Here is a 20,548-nt window from a genome sequence, read left to right as displayed (position 1 = left end):
CTCTCCAAGTTTATCTGTTCCCAAGTGAGGGTGCTGCCTCACGCTGGAGACAGGAGGACGGGGAGTAGAGCAGCAGTGAGCCCTGAGCATGGACTAGGACCCCCCACTCAAAAGCCATGCTGGTTCCCGCACAGAGCCCCCACCCTTCAGGACGTTATTCCTGGGAGACGGGGCTTGCCCCAAGCTGCCTCATGCAAGGGTAACCCAGTGGCCCCCAGCCCTGTCAGGATCTGAGATGGGAAAAAGTGTGGGTGTTTCTTAGGGGGGCTTCTCTGTAAAATGACCAGGCCTAGTGGGGAGCATGGAAATCACGGGTCACCACAGGCTCCCCTGCACAGACAGGACACCCATGAGTAAGGATGGCTGCCCTGGGACCCAGCTCAGTCCCCAGGAGGAAGTTGGGCAGTGCCCGCTAGAGTCACCTCAGGGAGGCAGGTCTTTCCTCAGGCCGAGGGCAGACAACTGTTTGGAGGGGCTGGTGAGCATGGGACATTTGCTGACTGATGGTGGGAGGACCAAGGAGGGGCCAGGGATTCCTACCGGGACGTCCAGGCCAGAGCTGGCCAGGCCTGAGCTGTGGTAGGACGGCCCCCCCAGGGACAGCAGGGAGCCTCTCCCATTCTTGGCCATTTGACCATTGTTGCCTTGATGGCATGTCTCTAGACACCTGCTCGCTTGTCCCTGGGAAGGCCCACTCAGGTTTACAGCTGTCAGGGCACCTGTGGGAGCATCTTCTCTGCCCTGGGCCTGAGCCCCCACCAGACCAGGGTGGGTGAAGAGCTGTGTCTGCACACGGGGCCACCGGAGGGCTCCAAGGCTTTGTGCTGTGCTGTGGAGACAGCCACTCTGGGAATTGCCTGCCTCCATAGCCAACGGCCTCCCTAGGGCCAGCACGGCAGGGAGGCTGCCCCCAGGTCCACCTGCCCCTGAGCGGATGTCTACGGCCAGGGAGGCGTGCCTGGCGAGACAGTGACCTCCTGGTGGTCAACGCAAGGTGGGGGCCCCGGTAAGAGTTCTGAAGAACATGGAAAGGCAGGGGTGTTGGCAGCAGCTCCAGGGCCCTGCCCCCGACAGGCAGCCTCGGCTGGACTTTGCCACTTCAGCCTGGGGGTCTCGGTTGTGCCCCTGTGAGCACTGCTGCTCTCGGTCATCTTTGCATGAGAGGGGGACCCAGACACAGGTGGGGAGACCAGGGTCAGGGTCCCTAGTGGCTTCAGGGACCACAAGTAAAGGAGAGGACACCCCGCAGCCAGTGTGTGCATGGCCCCCGAAGTCAGGGAGCCCTCCAGTCCCGTGGGTCCCTGAGGAGGGGGAAGCAGAGGAGGGAGGGGGCTTGCGTCCTCTGCTCCCATGTTGGCACCCAACCCAGGCTTCTAATTTGGGGACAAAACAGGAAACAGCCATGTTCAACCAGGACAGCAAGTCGGGCCCTGCAGTCCCAGGCCAGGAACAGATGGGGGACACTTCCCCAGCTCGTCCCCACCTGAAAGCCTCCTCCCACCCTGAAACCCAGGGTCATTTGGGCCAGCTCCAAGCCCCTCCCCCAGGCCGCCCTGCAGGTTCTGCCCATCCCCCACAGCTGCAAGGACCCTTCACCCCAGGCTGCAGTCCCCACTGGTGATGCCTTCCTCCTGACCTTGGAGGCCTATGTGGCCTGGCCCCTTGGCCTCCAGCCACGCTGGCCCCCCTCTGCCCCAGGGCTACCACAGTGAGGGTGGGATCGCTGGGCTCACCAGCCCCAATCCTGATGGGCATCCAGGCCAGAAAGCAGGTGGGTGGGGGCAGCTGGCGGGGCAGGGCATCTGCAGTGGGAGCGTGCACAGCCCCTCCCCAGCTTCTCTCTATCCCGAGTCCCTTACCCAGCCCTCACCTAGACTCCAGGACCTCACAGAAGGGGCCAAAATGAGGCTGATTTGTAGTGTCATCACTCAGGCCCAAGCAGGCAGGTGGGGTGCCTGTATCCTCCTGACCCCCCACCATGTCAACAACCATGGGGACCTTTAGGGAGCTGCATTCCCCTACCACATCCCAGGAGGCTGGGCAGTGGGCACAGCCCTGGGGGCATAGCGGCAGCTCATTCGTTCATTCATCCACTTATCACTAGAAGCTCCAAGAGCCAGCAGAGGTCAGAGGTCAGCAAGAGGAAGGTCACACGGTGGCAGTGGCGTTAGAGGTGGGTGCATAGAGCAGGACTGAGCAGGGCTTGAGGAGGTGGATGTGAGGCACCGGTCCCCAGAAGTAGCCATAGCGAGATGGGGAGGGGCAGCCAGGCCAACCTCTGGGGACCTGGCCCTCACTACGGGGCGGGGGGACAGCACGGCTGCGTACACCTGACGTGCCAGCAGAGCGGCTCAGCCAGAGTCCAGCACCCAGGAGACCCGAATACACAGCCCAGGCTCAGCCCTCGGACCCCAGGTCCCACATGAGCCCTGCAGGGCCTCTCCCCGTACTGGCCTTTCTATGTGCCCCGAAGAGCTTGGGGAGTTGAAGCCAGTGCTGCCCCAGTCCTGAGGGTGGGGATACCATGGCCAGGGTGGGGTGCATTCCTCCCCCCCACACCTGGCTGAGGACGACATGTGTCAGCCCAGGACTCCAGGCCTCTCGAGGGCTCAGGGCCCCCGCATCTAAGAGCCACAACTGGATGGGGATGTCGTTGAGGACCTTGTCCTCTCCCCAGCCCAGTGAGTCCCAGGCTCCCTCACGCGCAGGGACATGCATGCTGTCACATTCAGCCAGTTGCACGTGTTGGTACACACACGCCCACCACGCACATGAAGACACGTGCAGCCCACCCACGCACTCAGAGGTACTTGGTGGCTGGACAGCAAGCAGGTGTTTGGGGACCAGTGGGCTGGCCAGGTCTCCGAACCAGGGTCTAGCTCCGCCTCCTGTGCAGTGAGGCCCTGTCACACCCCAGATGGTACATTCCTCAGGTCTTCCTGTCCCTTTGCCTCTGGGCACTGACTGTCTCCTGTGGAGCTCAAGTGACCTCAGAGCTGGGATATTCCTAGGAGCCCTCAGGAGGGTGTTCTCAGAGCAGAGGGACCAAGAAGACACTTCCTAGAGGAAGCACGTGATCCGCGAATCACAATCCCCATGGGAACCAGAGCCCCATAATGCACAGGCTGGGCCAGGCCCTCACAGAGGCTCCCTATGCTCAATCCCCACCCTCTGTTTGAATTCTCGCCATCCCCTCAGAGACCCCCTTGCCTCCCTGGGCTTCCACCCTCTTCTCTAGGCCCCACCACCTCATCAGGACTCTCACGGGGACTCTTCTCCGTCATGGAACACATGGGTGCCCTAACCCCTTCCTGAGCCCAGGTCTCCCCTTCTCCTGCAGGCACTGTCCCACCCCCTCCTACGTCCCCCGACATCTAAGCCTCCATGAGTCGGCCACCCACCTATCCCACCTCCCTGTGGCCCGTTCATCCTGGGATCCCTTGCCCACGCACCCACCTCCTAATGCTGTGGTAGGATCTTCCTGGTGCTGACCTCTGACCTCTGACCTCTGTGGCTGTCAGTGCTTCTAGTGCTACTGGCGCCAGGCAGCCTCTGCAAGCTGAGATGGTCAGTGGGCAGCTGCTGGTGGGTGGGTGCAGCCTGAGGCCAGCCTATGGGTGTAAGACAGTTGCCACCCAGGGTGGACCCCACTCCCAGCCTCACCACAGTCAGCACCCCTCCCCATAGGCTCGTGATGGGGGTCCCATCTCAGCAGTGGGGGGCCCACTGCCCTGAGCCCAGCTTGTATGTACACTGAGGTGTGCAGGGCCAGGGAGCTGGGGACAGCCTGCCATGACCTCAGGCCTGGAGGCATGAGGGATATCATGGATATGGGGAGTTCCCCCAAAGGCTGCAGAGGGTGGGGGCTGGGCAGCAGAATCACAAGTTTGGAGGTGGTATGTGTGTGACATTGGGTGGCACATGGACACACGCATGTGAGCAGGCTGTTCGTATACATGAGGTGGCAGGTGGGGGGGCAGGAAGGCAGTGAGAGCACAGGGTGTGAAGGGTTGGGCTGGGCTGAGCCGGTGAATGGGGGGACCCACCCAGACGCACAGGAGCTATCAGGGCCCTGAAGAGCAGCTCTGAGCTGAGCGGTTCGTTCCGGAAGGGCTGTTCCAGTATCCCAGGGGCTTTGGAGAAGTTTACCCAGGCATCCAACCCCCCTAGTGCCCGCCCAGGCCATGGAGGCCTGCACTGACCCTCCAGCCCCACCCCAGACTCTGACCCCTCACCTCTGAGTCCCGGCCCTCTGCCACCCAGCCTGCCAGGAAGAGGACGGGAGGCCAGCCAATCCCGGAGGCCCAAGGCCACGCCCCTGGCCAGCATGACCTCAAGTATATAAATACACCTGCCAGGACCTACAGCCCAAGAATGCACACCTGCCTCGGCACGCCACACCTGGAGGAACACACGCATCACTCTGCACAGTACCTGTCAGAGACACAGCAAAGGGCGCACCTGCCAGACCAGGGACACTGAGATAGCTGCTGGCAACCAGCCCCGTGAAGGGACACCTGTCAGGTGGCACACAGGCCGGGCCTGGCCCAGAGGAGAAGGAGGGAAGGCTGCTGGAACAGGAGAGCTCAGAGCCTCAGTACCTGGCCGTGGCCAGCCAGGAGGACCATGCTGGAGCACCACTGACCCCTGGCCGCCAGGTAAGGCAGCTTCGCTGGGACTCACCTCTGACCCGCATTGGCTCAGGTGGGGCGGCTCTGAGGAGGGTGAGGCCTCAGTGCCAAGAAACCGGTTCCCTGGCGCACACCGGCTGGGTGGGGGCAGGCAGCTCACAGTCCCCCAGACGATGCTGAGGCTGCCACTTAGCCTGCGGCCACCACTGTCATCAGGACATGATGACACCTCATGCCGAGATGTGGGGTGGTACTGGTGACATCATAGTGATGTCACCGTGACTCACTGCAGTCACTCATGATGCAGCAACACCCAAGCCTTCACAGCATGTCACCGACAAGTCATCCCACTGGCTCACCTGGACTGACCAGCAAGTCAAGGTTGGCGGTCAACTCTGGGGGGGCCTCCTGAGCTCCATGGGGTCACATGGCCCAAAGGCCCTGGTCTCCTCTGTCCACCATGTGGCTTCCTGGGGTGGCGACCTGGGCCCAGTGAAGGGGTGGCGGCAGGCCTGGGGAGGGCCCTGGTCAGCAGGCAGGTCACCTGAGCCTGGCCAGGGAAACAGAGACAAGGTCTCCTGTGGAAATGGGTCAGGAGGAGGACAAAGCTGTGTGCTCGGCCCAGAGGGGACAGTGGGGCCCATTTACCTCCCGCTCCCCTCCAGTGGGCTTAGGAATGGCACCAGGCCCTTGTCACCAGCCAGACAAGCTGGCCCTATGGGTTGGGACACAGCCAGTAGACACCCTCCTCGGGCCAGCACCCCTCCTTACTTAGGCGTCCCCATCTCCCGCAGACTGACTGGCTCAGCCCAGCCCCCAGACCGAGTATCCTAACCCCCACCAGCCAGGCCTGGCACCTGCCCTTACACAGCTGCCTGCAATTTGGGCGTGCGCCAACCCAAGCAGGCACCCACACTGGGGTCCGTGTTCAAACCCACTTCACCTGACCCAGAGCCATACCCTCTTAGGAGCGTGCAGGGCCCACTGGCTGAGTAACTTGGCTGAGTCATCCTACCCTCAGAGCTGCCGTTTCTGCACCTTGGCTGTGTGTGTCACAAGACCTGGGCCCAGCCTTGCAGAGCCCAGATGTAAATAGTAACTGTTGTGGGCCACTGGCATCATCACCTTTATTGGTGCCCAGGGGGCACAGCCAGATAGCACAGGGCCAGCAAGTGGCGTCCACCAAGCAGTCAGCAGGATACCGGTGAGCACACGGCCTCCCTTCTCAGACACCCACCCCCACGCCCATCAGGCTTGAGAACCCCAGGACACGCCCCCTGCCTCAGCAGGAGGGGGCGGGGTTACTACCTGAGCAGAAAGACCTGGAGTGGAGACAGGTGGGACGTTCTGGAGCTGCCCACAGGTGGGCCATGTCCCTCCCGGGATCTTTTCTTTGGGACTAATGCTGGGCAAAAGAGGGATGGAGAGAGCCACAGGCTGACCTTGCAGGAAAGGGGCAGCCTGTGGTCACTCACGGTGGTCTCTGTTTGTCCCACAGCTCAGAGCCATGTCATCAGGCCAGCAGGTGTGGCACACGGCCATGCCGCCCCCTGGCCAGAGCAGCCCCACAGCCATGGTGCCCAGGTCCCCCAGCTCGGCCAGCAACCCCAGGTCCCCCGGTTCGGCCAGTGGCTCCAGGTCCCCCAGAACCCCTGGCTCAGAGAAGGTGGCCTCCCCGCTGGAGTGCTCCATCTGCTTCTCTGGCTATGACAACATCTTCAAGACGCCCAAGGAGCTGTCCTGCACTCACGTGTTCTGCTTAGAGTGCCTGGCACGGCTGGCAGCCGCCCAGCCAACAGGCAGACCTGGCGGTGAGGCTGTGCCCTGCCCGTTCTGCCGGCAGCCCACGGCTGTGCCTGCCGCCGGAGCCCCCGCGCTGCGCACCAGCCGGCAGCTGCAAGCCAGGATGCCGGCGCACCTGCGGCGGGAGGAGTCCGTGTGGCTGGAGGGCACCAAGCTATGTTGCCGGGCCCCGCCCCCCGCCCCCGGCCTCGCGGCACCCAGCTTCGTGTGCGTGGACGTGGGCCTGAGCAAGCCCGCGGAGCCCGCCCCACCCACGCCCGCCCCAGACCCCGCCCACCGCCGCCGCAGCCGCCTGGCCCGCTGCTGGGCGCGCTTGGGGGACTGGAGGCGCATGGCGCTGGTCACGGCCCTGCTGCTGGTGGTCTTCTGCATGGTGCTCTGGCCTGTGCAGTGCGCGCTCAAGACCGGGAGCCTGCACTGCCTGACCCGGCCCCCCGGCCACGCTGCCACGGCCACCGTCACCTACACAACCACCTTCTCTCTCCGGCCCCTGGCGGACAACTAGGGCTGTCCCGTGCTTCATGCGTGGGTCCCCAGCCCGCAGCTGGAGTCACAGGTGCAGCAGCTGTTGAGAGTCAGTCCCCCGGGGATCCCAGAGAGGCCCTAACATCTCTGAACGCTACATTTGGCTCACCTGCCCCCCAGTGTAAGGGGCTTGGTCCTGATGGGGTGGACAAAAGGGTCCCCAAAGCCTCCAAGAATCACAGGCTCCTATGAGCCCCAGAGACCACGCCCTAAATCCCATCATATAGATGCGGAAACTGAGGCCTGGAACAGACAGCCTGGCGAGCAGCCTCCCTACACACAGTGACTCGCTCACAGGGGTGGCCCCTCGAGCAGAAGTAAGAGACTCGCCATTCTTGTCTTATTTTCACATTTCACCCACAACTCCTTCCCCAGACGTTTCCCCAGGCAGGGCTGGTTCCTTCCGTCGGCTGGGGGTGCTGATCCTGCCCTCTGACCAGGGGACAGAATGCAGCGGCAGAGCCCAGCCCCCCAGTGCCCATCCCACCTGCCTGAATTGTATATTTTAAATAAATTATTTTGTATTCACATTTGGTATGGGGTCCTCATCCTGTGCACCCGCCTCCCTACACCACTGGGCCCCTCCCTCCAGAAAAGCCCACCGTCTAGCCCGACCCCAATCCAGAGAGCACTCCCACTGGATCAGACTCCCAGCAGCTCCTAGGGTGGGTGGGACCCAGGTTCTAGGCAGTCCAACTCCAGTCCCCTCTGGGCTGTGGACAGGCTGCAGCCGTTCTGGACTTGCTGTCTCACAGGACCGTGAAGCTCCCCCAGGGAGGTGGGGAGGGCCCAGAGCACCCGGGACTGGGCCAGGCCTTGGCCTGGTGGTCCAGAGCCCTCCTTCCCCGTGCTCAACTGTGGTCACGCAGGGCCGCACCCCCAAGAAGGCAAGGCCCCACCAGGGATCCTGCTGGAAGCCCTCACTGGAGGGCTGCAGAACCTCACGGCCCCCCAGGAACTGAGGCCTAAGGGTGCACAGCAGCAGAGATGGCGACAACCAGTGTGTCCTGAAGATCCACAGACCTCAGGTCCCTCCAGCAGACTTCTCTGGGCCTGGTTGGTGAAGCGGCAAAGTCCTACCAGCCCCCACTGCCACCCCCACGCAATTCTGCTATCAACCCCGGGAAGCCTGTACCACCAGGTTGGCATGGCCAAGAGAGGCCAGGCTGGTTCTGGCTTGTACTAGTCTCAGCCTCCTCACCCCTCACCCCAAAGCCCAGGACTTCCTGCTCCAACCAGCTGGGCCTCTGGCTAGGGTGGGGAGACCCTGGAGACGCTGGGCTCAGTTGTGGAGACCCAAACACACCCTTTCCCCGGGCCCCAACAAAGACACAGAACTGGGAACGGCATTTTACTGAGGACATGACAAAGCCACAGCACCATTGGGGATGGGAAGATGCGTGTGACAGTGGACCACATGACAGTGACATCGCACCTGTCACACACCATTCATGCACACACGAGCCTCGCCCTCATCATGGGCAGGGCCAGGCACATGAGGTTGCACGTGCAGTCACATGAGCATCTCACAGCATTCCCTCATTCAACAAGCATGCACGTATCCACCTGTGACCGCAATGTCACAGCTTGGACCACAATGTCATGGCCAGAGACTAAGCCAATGCTCGGGCCACATCCCAGACCACACCACTGTGGCAGGGCTGAGGAGGGCTCTGGAGAATACAAAGGAGCCTGGGCACAGACACGTGGCTAATCAGGTCAAGCACGGACTGGCCACCACCTTGCTGGTCACTCATGTCACACATACGGGGCGACACTCAAACATGTGACACACAGGGTCACACATGGTCACTGGTGGCCTCCCACATTGAGACAAGCCACAGCCTGAAGGCCTGCCCCCTCCACCCTCACCTGGGAGCCCCTGAAGGGACAGAGGCACCAGTTGGCACAACAAACTGCCTCTCCCCATTTCTGGGAGTCCAGGCATGGTGGGTGGGTCTGAGGAGCAGACTCCCGGACCTCTTCCCCCAGCGCTCCTGGACAAGCCACAGTCTGCACTATCCTAAACGCAGTCTGTTGAAGAACGCGAAGGCCGGCTTTCCTGGGCTCAGGACCTCCTCCGCGGCTCCAGCTGCACCCGGGGCGCGGGAACGCGGGGCCTCTCACCTCCCGAGGCTCAGCAAATTCTCGTACACGCCGCCGTAGGTCTCTGGGGTCCTGCGGGTAGAGAAGGAGTTTCATCTCTTCAGGCACCCACGCCCCGGCCACGCCCCCGCGGCCTCCCAGCTCCAGGCGGGGACACCGCCCCCCCCCACACCCCGGGATCCCAGCCTGGTTCTGCTCCACGACGCCCTGACTCACGCTGTGGGCGGTCGGGACAGCGCAGGTCCGGGGCCATGACCGAGGTCGGCGGGCACCGCGCCCACGTTCTGATAGTCGCGCTCCTCCGACGGCTCGCGCTGGGGGGTGGGGACGCCGGTCACCATGGTGATGCCCGCGCAGGCCCCGCCCTGGCCCGCCTCCGCCCCCACCTGCTCGCGCAGGCGCAGCTGCTCTCCCTGGATGTACTGCTGCAGCGCCAGATACACGAACTTGTACTGCGCCTCAGTCTGCACCATCCCCGAGCGCTGCCGTCGCACCAGCTGAATCGTCTTGGGAACGTCGATGTCGCAGTCCAGCCCTGGGGATGAGTGCGCTCAGGGCGGGCCCGGGAGAGTGGGACATGGCTAGATGGGAGGGACGGGGCTAGATAAGAGGGGCGGCTCACCCTGCCTGCGGATGAGGTCCACCAAGATGTCAATCACGATGATGGTGCCAGTGCGTCCGATGCCGGCGCTGTGAGGACCGACCAGGAGGCCTGTGGCGAGTTGACCGGACAAAGCCGTGGCCCCGCCCCGGGTAGCACCTACGCCGCGTGGCCACGCCCCCGCCCCGCCCCCGGTCGCACCTGCAGTGCACCACCATGGGTCCGGCTCCCGGCGTGCTTCTCTGTGCCTGGTTCACCTCCTCTAGGAAGCCGAGGACTCCGGCGGGCTCGGCGGGGACGCCATGGTCGGGCCAGCTGAAGTATTGGTAATGCTTCACTGTGCGTGGCGGCTCCTCCTGGGCAGGGTGAGCCGGTGAGCGCAACCCGGGCAAGTCTGGGCAGTTCGCAGGTGGGGCCGGGCCACAGAGTCAGAGAAGGCCGGAACTGCTGTGACCCCCGAGGTGGGAGGGGCGCAGGGAATGAACCAGGAAGAGGCACACCATGGCCAGGAGGAGTAACCAGCTGAGCCGAGGCTGAGCAGGACAGCGCGGCAGGAAAATAGGGGATTGAGGGCTTGGGGGGCCCCACAGATGGCCCCAGCTGGCTCAAGTGCTGGGGAAGGGAAGAGGGAGCAAGTTTTGGGGGCAGTGAGTTCTATTTGGGAAGGGCCAAACGCGAGAGGTCTGTTGGACAGAGGGGACCGGTGGAAGGATCTGTGCCTGCGACAGAAGTAGGCACCACTGGCATACACAGGAGACTGAAGTTGCCGAGATGGGCCAGGAGGAGACTGTGGAGGGCGAGGCCAATGTGGGTGTGAGGTCACCGAGTCCCCCGGCTGGCACCTGGGGCCTGGTGTTGAGAATGTGGCCTGCCTGTGAACACTGCTCAACAGGCCCAGGCCAAGATTTTGCCCACTGGGTTGAGGCACACAGAAGCCAACAAGGTCAGTGGGGTTGGGTGGAGCCAGGAAGGGGGTTCTCCCTGCACAGGCCCTCCTCACCCCCAGCGCAGACCTGGGGACTCCCTGACCACTTTGACTCTGGCCTCGCACGTCCCGTTGCCCCCAAGGCTCACCTGGTCTGGCCGCCACACCTGCAGCTCCCGCACACAGTAGCCCTGGGACTGGTATTCAGCCACGTTGCACACGTGCACACAGCCGTACTCTTGGCTGCCATGCAGCTCTGGCCAGTATCGGAAACACTTGTTCTGGGAGGGAGTGCTTTGCATCAACATTGCTGCAAGACCACCAGCAGCACCCTTGCCCCTGTGCCCTGCAGGGACACATGCATGCACACAGGGGCTCTCTAGGGCCCTCCCCAATCCCCAGAGCTTCCCGAATACTGAAGAAGCAAGGCGAGGCCAGCCACCGGCACAAGTCCAGATGAGCACATGGGGACAAGCCTGAGCTCCTACCCGGCCTCGCTCCACTTCTCTGGTGGTCATGACAATGACACGTGTGTTCTCCTGGTGCACCATCCTCCAGAAGGCAGACACTGTTGTTGGCAGACAGCCCTGGGTCGCGATGTATACCTTGCCAAGTCCATGGCCTGGCTTTTCCTCTGGGTCACTCTGAAAAGGGGTGGTGGTCAGCTGCCTACTGTTTCCAGGATTTAAAGTGCCCGAGAACAAGTGCAAGTCTATGCAAATGATATGCAGAGTAACCCTGGGTGGCTCACACACAAAGTCCCTCCCACCATAGGCTAGGGAGGAGCTTAGGACCAATGTTTAGTCCAGCCCCCTCTGAGGACCCCTTGGGGACTGCCACACCCCTTCCCCCAAATAACTGAGGCCTGAGGGCCCTGCCTCTTCCTAGGCCTGCCAGCAGGAGCTCCAGGCTCATAATGGGACAGGAGACTGGCATGTGGCCAGACAGGACAGGGCTCAAGGTGTCCTGTCTGATGCACACTGGGCCACACTTGCAGCTGGCCACTCACACCTGCCTCACGCACACCCACCCTGATGTAGTTGGCGTTGATGTAGTCGGCTCCAGGTACGTTGTCGTCCACACCACGCAAGACAACACGGGTGGTATCAACTGGGAAGGGAAGATTCCGCTCAGGTCTCCAGAGGACCCCTCTGGCAGATGACCCGAGGTTGGAAGCGGCCCCGCCCCCACCCGCGGCCCCGCCCCCTCACAGGGAAGGATATTCTTGTAGCGATTCTTGGGCTTGTTCTCCAGCCGCTGTCCCTCCTTCCGGGGGTACAAGAGCCGGCATTCCTGCTGCTGCAGCATCTGGCAAGGCGGAGGAGGCTTCAGCCGAGATCCGAAGCTCCCCCAGAGGCACCAACACCCATCCCAGTCCCCACCCGCGCCCTTCTGCCGGCCCTCCTCCGGCCAGAGGACGAAGTTTGGCACCTCGAACTCCTCCCAGAAGCCCTGCTTGGCCTTCTCGCCGACATCCGTGGGCCTGTTGAGCTCCCGCACGCGGCTCTCCATGCTTGCGGCAGTGATCCTCGTGGCCTTGAGGGGCTGGCAGGGAGAGGCCCGTGTCCAAACTGGGCAGGGTCCCTCGGCGCCCTTTTCCCTGGGTTGGGAGCAACCAACTCTGGCTCCCAAGGCCACATCAGGGTGCATACCTGCTTAAGGGGCACCACGGCTCCCGACTTCTCCACCATGGGGTTCTTCTTGTAGCGCTCAACCAGGTCGCTGAGGGAGTCGAAGCGCTCCCCGCCTCCCACGTCGTACTTCCCGTCTGGCTGTGGGACGACAGTGAGGGGTCTGGCCGCTGCTGCCTCCGCTGAGCCCCACCCCCATCCTGGCTTTGCCTCCCACCTGGAAGCGGATCATAATGTGGGTGACCGGTGGTCGGTGGTCCTCCTTGTCCGGCTGCTTTGTGAGCACCGAAAGCACAAAGTCCCCAGGCTTGCTCTGACTCTCCCGCACCAGGAAGCTGCCCGGACGCCCCTTTTCCAACAGCAGCTTCTCAGCCTCCTTGCCAGACAGGTGCCCATGGTACCACCTGACCAGGGGCAGGGGGTGGGAGCACAGGTGAGACTGGGGGTCACAGCCTGGCCAGGTGAGGGGGGCACAGACCCAGATACAGCCGGAAGGCTCCCAGACAGACCCACAAATACCTCAGGGGCGCAGGCAGCAGTCCACCCAAGCCGGTCACAGTTTTCCCCGCCCACCACCCTGACCCTCACCTTCCCAAGAGCGGGCAGGAGGCAGGACAGGAGGGCTCTGCAGGGCCCGGGTTGGCCACCAGGTGGCAGCCTGGTCCTCAGCAAGAAGGGGAAGGGCCACTTCCCCAGAGCCGCCCCACCCCCTAACCTGGCGGGTGCAGCTCCCTCAGGCCTCAGCAGTGCAGTTGGGAAAACCGAGGCTGGAAGAACCCGCTCACCCCACATCACCAGCCAGGAGGGCAGGGGTAGGCTGGCTGCAGGACTACTGCCACACACAAACGCCTGCATCCGGTGCCTGGGACCTAGAGGAAATGATGCCCCGGGCCCCAGGGGAGGGTTGTGCAGGACACCCAGAAGCCTCCTCGGATACTGCACAGACTCCGGCCGCTCACCGTTCGGACGTGGGGTCCTGGCAGCCCAGCGGGTGCCGAAGCTCGACCGGGGCCCCGCTGCGCTCCCGGAGAAGCGCCCCCCGCTGGCCGGTGTAGTGCTGCACCAGCTCCGCCAGCGTCGCAAACTTCTCCCCACCATACAGATCATAATAGTCTCCTGTGTTCTGGATCTTGATGTGGGTCACCTCATCTTGGCGCCTGAAAGGGCGGGTGCGCCAGCCGCTGTTGGGAGGCCGCTCCCACTGTCACCACCCTCAGCCTCCAGACCGTCTGGGCTTCTCCTGCCCCAGGTACTGGCCTCTGCGTGGCACAGCCCAGGCCAAGGCCAGGCCCCAGTTCAGCCAGTGTGCAGGCAGCCCTCCACGACAGGCTCTGCCTCACCCCAGACCACTGGCCCAGGCTCTAGATGACTGGGGACAGACAGGTCCCCAAGACAGCTCCTCCCAGGCCCACAGCGTGGCCTGAGGAGCCCCAGGGAAGAACACAGTTCTCCAAGGTGAGGGAAGTCCAGCCTGAGGGATAACCTCATTCCCGCCTGATGCCTCAGGTTCAGCAAAGAACCTGGAAAGATCTAGAGCCCTTTTGCAATGCCCCTTCCCCAGACCACCACTCTCTCATAGACTGATCTTTCCCCATCCAGGGTGGACATGGGTCTGGCTGTCCACTCCCCACCCTTCCTCCCCACACATGGGCTCCAGCCATACCTGAAGATAGGAGTGCCATCACAGCCCTTGCAGCCCCCTGCCCGCCCCCCCAAAAGCCCCTCCAGAGGACCCACCTCCCTGAGAGTCTTAGAAATGCTTCCCTCCTGCCCAGAGGTTGCCTGGCCAGGCTCCCCAGCCCCCCCAGAGCTCTCGGTGTCCAGCCCCCAGCAGGGTCCTCACTACCCAGGATGCTACCTACCACTCCTCGGGGGGACTGGGGATCCTCATGCCCACCTGTGCCCCCAGCTGTGGGCATTCAGACTTGAAGCCTCCTGGGGCCACAGGCTTGCTCCCACCCACCTGACAGACAGTGTGAAGCCCCCTGGGCAGCTCGTGCTGGGTCTCGCCAGGAAGGTCCCATGCCGGCCTCTGGACAAGAGCAGCTGCTCCGCCTGAACCCCGCTGATGTTGGGATGAAACCACCTGGAATGAGGATAGCCAGTTGGAGATGCCAGGGAGCCGGGAGACGATGGGCACAGGGTACAACCCCCCAATCCTGCCCCACACCCAGCCTCCGGCACCATTTACATGGCACCTGCCCTTGGCACCTATGTGGGCTGCCCCCAGCTCACACCTTCCCTGGGCAGTGACCTCAGGGTGTGAGGGCCGTGGGTCCCAGAGACACAGATGGGCAGTGCTGTGCAGTGCTCTGTCTCAGGGCCGAAAACACCGCCTGGGGACTAACACATGTACTTGAATGTGCACGGCTGCCTGGTGGGCCAGGACATAGGCAGGTGGGTGGATGGATGGCTGCACCTTAGAGGCAGAGCCAGCGTGGCTGGACCAGCGGGAACTACTGACCATGGGGCAGGTGTTGGTGAGGGGCTGGAGAGGGGGCTCCAGGCTAAGAGGAGCCTCCTCCTCCTGCCCCAGCCCGGGTTCCCTGCGACTGCTCCTTCCAGGCCTCCCCCAAGAGATGGGGGACAGCCCCCAGCTCCCACAGGGACAGCCAGCGAGGGCCCTTTGCAAGGCCACACAAGTCCACGTCTGAGATCACAACTGCTGGTTTCTTTACCCTAGTGGCTTTTGTCCCAGTGTGTCCCCCCTCCCATTAGGGCAGGGACTTCTGGGCCCAGGACTGATTTGTCCTTGTGTGGTAGTCCCAGAGTGTCAGGAAGGAGAAGCAGGAATGGCTGAATGAGGGACGAGGGAGAGAACAGATGAAGGAATGGCCCCTTCGCTCTGCCCCCCCGCAGCTCCCCAGCAGTAACACTAACATGAACCTGGTCTACCATCCATCTAGTTCGGAGGTGTCCTCTGTTCACTGCACAGATGACACACGGTGTGGGGGAGGGTGCACCGAGGGACCTGCATCTGGACCCCCAACTTCAACAATGCTGCCTTGCAACCCCTACACCGAGGCCCCTAAGGCGGCACCCCCAGTCACAACCTGGGCACGTCGGGCAGGGCTGCTGTGCCCTGGCTGGACCCTGGCCTGCCCCCACAGTGACCCGCGAGATGGGAGCCGGAAAAGGACAATGCTGCCCCCACAGAGATCTTTCTAGAATGGGGTCAGCTCACATCTCTTGTTTCAAAGCCACTGGACCCTCCTCCCTGCGGGCCCTCCTGCTGTTGGTTCCTCCTCTTCCCAAAGGCCCCCTGTGCCCTGCTGTCAGCTCCCTGACCCCTCCATGGGGCCACTGTGTTCCTGGTCTATACTGTCCAACATGGGAGCCCACAGCATGTGGGATGTGAACACAAATGAATTAAAATTCAACCAGATTCCAGTTCCTCCATCACAAAGGCCACATTTCCCTGCTGACAGCCAGGGTGACAGTGCAGGACACAAACATCACCAACACAAGAAGTTCTGGCCTGCGTGGGTTCATACTGCCATCCTAGCCCAAGTGCCCCCAGACCTGTGCCCTCGCCTTCCAGCCCCACTGAGACCTCAGCTCAGGGCTGTGTGCTGAGCTCGGTCCTCACAGCATCTGATACAGTGGACCACACCTCCTAGAAACACATCCTCCGAGTTCCCCACACTCCCTTGTCTGCCCCATGTGGCCGGGGTCTTTAGCTGGGGCCTCCGCCTCCTCTTTCTAACCCCTGGATATTGGAGCCCCCCACCTCTGCCCTACACCTGCCTACATGTCCAGCCCCGCTTGGGCTCCGAGCTTCAAACTCACAGACCCCACTCTTCCTTCTCAGTATCCATTTGGAAAGGTTAACAGCATGTCTATCCAAACAGTTGCAAAATTCTAAGCTCCTGATAACAGCCCAAAGCCCCCGACCTTGGTCCTCCCCACTCAGCGAAGGGGGCCACCACACAGCCCCTCTCAGGGGGCAGCCCCCGGCTCTCTCCCAGCACCACCACCCTGTCCATCAGTGCCCTGTTGGCTGAACTCCCAAGTAACGCTCAGGGCTGACCACTCCTCCACTGCCCTGGGCAGCACCCACCAGCTCTTGCCTACACTGTTGATTCCAGACCTGTCCTGCTCCTTGACCTTACAGCCAAGAGCAGAGGGCTTCTCAGAAAGTGTACCTCAAGGCACTTCAAGCTGGCCAGTGGCCCTCACGGGAGAACTAGGTCCCGTCCAGCACTCCCATACCCAGTGTGCTCTCACTGGGAACCCCCGTTCTCCATGTCTGTTCACTGACCTTATTTGGCCATCTCCACCCGCCCCCATGGGGCACGGCTCACATTTCCTGAGAGGCCCTCCCCAGCCAGCAGTCCAGCTCCACCCGGCCCCTACGTTCTATATGTGGCACTTGTCAACAGCAGACAGGCACATACGTGCTTTTGTGTTTATTTGTCACCCTGTGTCTTCACCACTAAACATAAACGCCCATGGGGACAGGCTCTGCTCTGACCTCGATGGATCCCCAGGGTCCACATTTTGCTTCAGACAGGCCCGGAAGCTCAGGTGACCTGGCCAGGGCCACCCAGCACAAGCAATACTCCCTGAGGGGAGGGAGGACCGCCAGTCAGGCACTTCCTGAGCTTTGGGCCTGGTGTCCTGAGCTCCCTCCCACTCTGGTTGAAATGGGGGAGCCAGGCCTGGGGGCAATTTTGGTCCAGTGGTCCAGCAGGTGAGGCTGCCAGGGAAGCTTCCTGGTGACCTGCAGGGCCAGTCACAAGAGAGCAGGCAAGGCCACCAGGAAAAGGGCGATGGCCTCGTGCCATCCCAGGACTGGCACTAACACGCTGCAGAGGGGACTGGAACCCAGCAACAAGCTTCTGACCCCCCCAGACGCCCACTCTGCAGAACCACATCCTGTGCCCACATGCCCCCTCCCCCGGCCCAGCAGCCTCAGACTCAAGTCCAAGATGGGCAATGCCCAGAGTGCGGGGGCAGGGGTTCAGGGTGGAGGCCCAGCGTCAAAGCCACAGAGAGGGGAGAACGACACCTTGTTTGTCCTTCCAAGGGCTCTCAATCATACTTTCCATCACCCTCTCCTCCCCACACGCTGCCACTGGGTCTATCAGGTGGAAATCTCCAGGGGTGGGGCATCCTGAGACGTTGCAACAGCTCCCACCAGCGCCCTCCCACCGTCCCAGGACCAGGCAGGGCCTCATGTCCCCCCACCCACCCTGGAGGCACAGCCTGCTGCCCCTGGTTGATGGGGGGAAGAAGTAGGAAGCCGTCTCCAATGCTCACAGCCCCACTTTGCCAGAGCCCAGGGTCACCTCTGTGCTGAAGGGCTTGCTGCTCCGTTTGGGTCAGTGACTCACCACGTGGTGACAGGGCCAGGCAGGCCCAGGGAGGGGGGTATGGGGGTGGGCCGGGCATACTGAGCCCCCAGAAAGTCTAATAGCCTGGGCCTCTCAAGGCCCAGCTGAGCCCAGTCTGCGCCCAGGATCCCAGGACAGCACGGTCACCTAAGAGATCAGCCTGAACCCAGACTGGCCATAGACTGGTCCAGCTCCCTGCATGACCTTGGTGTCCCATCTGTAGATGGCACAGCTCCGACCCTGCGAGACACATGAATGGCCTGTCAACATGCCCATCCATGATACAGGGGCTGGACACGCCTGCAGGACAGACACTTTTGTGATGGTGGGCGGCACACGGGCAGTGGAGAGGAGCCCTGGGTTGGAATTCCAGGGCTGAGGTTCACAGAGCACAGGCAGTGCCCTCCCCCATCTTCCTGCTCCAGGCCCCCAGGCTCCAGCAAGCACCCCACCACCACCACCACTGCTTCCCAGAGGAATTTCAATCAACCAAGTTCCGTCCTATCTATACGGAAGCAAGTTAACCAAACCGTGCTTTTCCTGTCCAACCCCTGGACTGAAAAGCTGCCTGACGAGGGGCTCAGCAGCTACTCCCCACAGGGCCCAGCCCTCTCCCAGGCACCACTATCAACACATCAAACCACAGAGCTGGGAGCCCTGGGGTGAGTGGTGCCGATGGCTGGCGGGTGCCCGTTGACCCACAAACCACAGGGCCATGGGAAAGGGACATGGGGTGGGGGCAAGCGCGGGGGATGGGCTTTACTTGTGATTTGGTCCAGCCTGCCCAGGCCTGATAGAGGTGTGGGCAGGGGCCCAGGGGCTGGAGGAGTGACAGTCCAGATGGTCATCAGAGGGTGGGGCAGGGAGGGGTTGGCGATGGTGGGCAGAGCCCCACCCGGGGCTTTCCCAGGCTGTCCCCGGGTCACACACACATGACATGGACATGGCCTTCCTCAAACACCAAAACTTGCCCGGGGACAAATAAGAGCAAGGCTGACCGAAGCCCAAGGGGTCACTCCAACCACACCCTGGAACCCTCTCCTCCCTGAGTTCCAGCTGGATGTTAAACCTTGGAACCCTGGGACTTTAGGGCTAACGAGTGCTTAGAGATCCAACTCACACCAACTATTCCTGAGCCCAAGAGGGCCCATGACCCTGCCGAGGCCAGTGTGCCAGGCAGCCAGCCTCCTTACAACACCCCTCGCAGGGGTCCTGGGACCCTCACTGCTGAGGCACTGCTGGTGGGAGGTGGGGGAGGCAAGGGTCTCTGCCTTGGGCTGGGGACCTTGCTCAGGCAGACAGAAGCCCTGTGGGCCCTGTACATCAGACCTTGCCCAGCCTCTCCTAGATCTAGGGGTTCACTCAGGGTCTAGGGTGACCACTCCTGTGACCTCTGGCCTCACGAATCACCAGAAGAGGGTGTTCTGGATGTGACAGGAAGCAGTAACATGTGTCTTATACCTGTGTGGCTCCCCACTGACATGCACATGCATTCTCGAATCTGAGCTCACACGCGTGTGTGTGCACACACCCAGGGAGCAGGGATTCGGCAGAAAGGGCAGGAAGTGCCAGTTCCTGTCACACTCTCCATGGAGGCAGGAAGCCGGAGACCTGGGGCCTGTTTGGCTCTCACACTCGTTACTGCCAGGGAGCCTGGCCCCTAAACCTGGCCCCTAAGAGGGGAGTTAAGCCTGTTGAGGAAGGGCTGGTCCTTGCAAGTAGGCATGGCCAAGGGACCAAGTCGAGAGGGAGGCTAGACCCTCTGGGACTTCCTACTGCTTCTGCCCTCAGTTTCTGGCCTAGGGAAGGGAGAGGTGCCCTGCCAAGGGGAACACATCTCTGGTGGCCAAAAGGGAGCCTGGAGCAGGGCAAGGGATCCAGAGGGGGGACACAGGGAGGGTCTGCCACTGTCCTGACACCTGCTGCCTACTCTAGGCTCCAAACACTGCCACCCGCCACCTTCAGGGCACATTCCGTACCCTAGGGTCAGAGCACCTCTGACCTCCACCAAGGCCCAGCCCCCAATGGGAGAGAGTCCTCTCCACCCGCCCTAGTGAGGCTGTCCTCGGGCTGGACCCAGACAGGCATCTGGCCCTGGCTGTGGCGGTGGGGGGTTGGTGTCAGGGTGTCAAGCCTGGGGGTGACCGGGCTGGGAGTGCAAGACGTCCCAGAGTCGCATCTCGCCTGCGGTTCCCAAGTGCATCTCCTGGAGTCGCGGAGTCGGGCCACCGGGCAGCCCAGGCTCACCTGCGCGAGGTCATGTCTGCTCCGCACCCAGCGCTCCACGGGGTCCAGGCGGCCGCGCCCTCGGGCCGCTCCGAGGAAACCACGCCCACTTTTAAAAGCCCCGCCCAAAGACCACGCCCCATCCCGAGGCCCCACCCCGGGCTTCCTTAAAGGCGCCGCGCCCACACGTTTCGCTGCGTCGCTGGAGTGGAGATGAAAGCCCGTTTTCGAGGGCGCCGAGCTTCAGACCGAGGGGTTCACACGCGTGTCCGGGCTCGGAGGGCGAAGGTGCGGTACGGCCCCCAGCCCCCGGCCGCGTCCGAGTTATCAAAAACGGATCAGCCGGCCGGGTCCTGCTCTCCCGGGTGCCTCCTTCCAGGAGCCTCCAGGCCTTCGCGGGCACCGCCTAGGAAAGAGGGGCGGAGGGTACCCTGGGAGACCGCAGAAGGCTGCAGGTGGGATGATCCTACGTGATCCCCAGGCCTTCGGTCGGTCTCAGCCCTGCCACGCGGCCGCCACCCTCCCTGCCGGCCGCCGGTCTCCTCACCGTCTAAGTGATGCTCACACCCCCAAATCTCAGGGGGTCTGCTCATGCTACAGCTGCCCCCACCTCAGCTGCCTGTCGGTCGGCCTGCGGCCACCTCTGCCCCACTAACCCCCAGTGACCGAACCGCCTTTCCGGAGCCTGTCCCTGGGGGGGGCCTCACCTGGGCTCTCAACCTTAGATCCCCTCAGGACTAGGAACCTCGAGGCCTCTCCTGCCC

At 62.6% G+C, this 20,548-nt stretch overlaps 2 protein-coding genes across 4 annotated transcripts; one reads left to right on the top strand and one right to left on the bottom strand.

The window, feature by feature from the left end:
• Positions 1-93: 93 nt before the first annotated feature.
• RNF223 (ring finger protein 223) lies at positions 94-7,489 on the top strand. Its single transcript, XM_019712122.3, has 2 exons — positions 94-4,658; positions 6,130-7,489. The coding sequence occupies exon 2, from the start codon at positions 6,139-6,141 to the stop codon at positions 6,937-6,939; it is 801 nt and encodes a 266-aa protein (XP_019567681.2). The 5' UTR covers positions 94-4,658; positions 6,130-6,138; the 3' UTR covers positions 6,940-7,489.
• An 808-nt stretch (positions 7,490-8,297) lies between these two features.
• LOC109434844 (tyrosine-protein phosphatase non-receptor type 11-like) lies at positions 8,298-19,909 on the bottom strand. 3 transcript variants are annotated; one of them, XM_019712171.3, is made up of 15 exons: positions 19,806-19,909; positions 14,186-14,308; positions 13,182-13,379; positions 12,440-12,626; positions 12,244-12,363; positions 12,023-12,136; positions 11,803-11,899; positions 11,622-11,701; positions 11,080-11,235; positions 10,741-10,872; positions 9,868-10,022; positions 9,688-9,755; positions 9,452-9,600; positions 9,282-9,379; positions 8,298-9,137 (listed from the first exon to the last, which is right to left on the bottom strand). In XM_019712171.3, the coding sequence occupies exons 1-15, from the start codon at positions 19,817-19,819 to the stop codon at positions 9,083-9,085; spliced, it is 1,746 nt and encodes a 581-aa protein (XP_019567730.1). In that variant the 5' UTR covers positions 19,820-19,909; the 3' UTR covers positions 8,298-9,082. The 3 variants fall into 3 exon arrangements, with proteins under 3 accessions (XP_019567730.1, XP_074190444.1, XP_019567729.1); XM_074334343.2 differs by having other exon boundaries at positions 9,513-9,600; XM_019712170.3 differs by having other exon boundaries at positions 9,282-9,600.
• Between the last annotated feature and the right edge of the window lie 639 nt (positions 19,910-20,548).

The sequence above is a fragment of the Rhinolophus sinicus genome, chromosome 14 (assembly GCF_057876585.1).
Source record: "Rhinolophus sinicus isolate RSI-liver-muscle chromosome 14, RSI-T2T, whole genome shotgun sequence".
Lineage (NCBI taxonomy): Eukaryota > Metazoa > Chordata > Mammalia > Chiroptera > Rhinolophidae > Rhinolophus > Rhinolophus sinicus.
The sequence above is the reverse complement of the archived record's forward strand: the minus strand, read 5'-3'. Positions and strand labels throughout refer to the sequence as shown.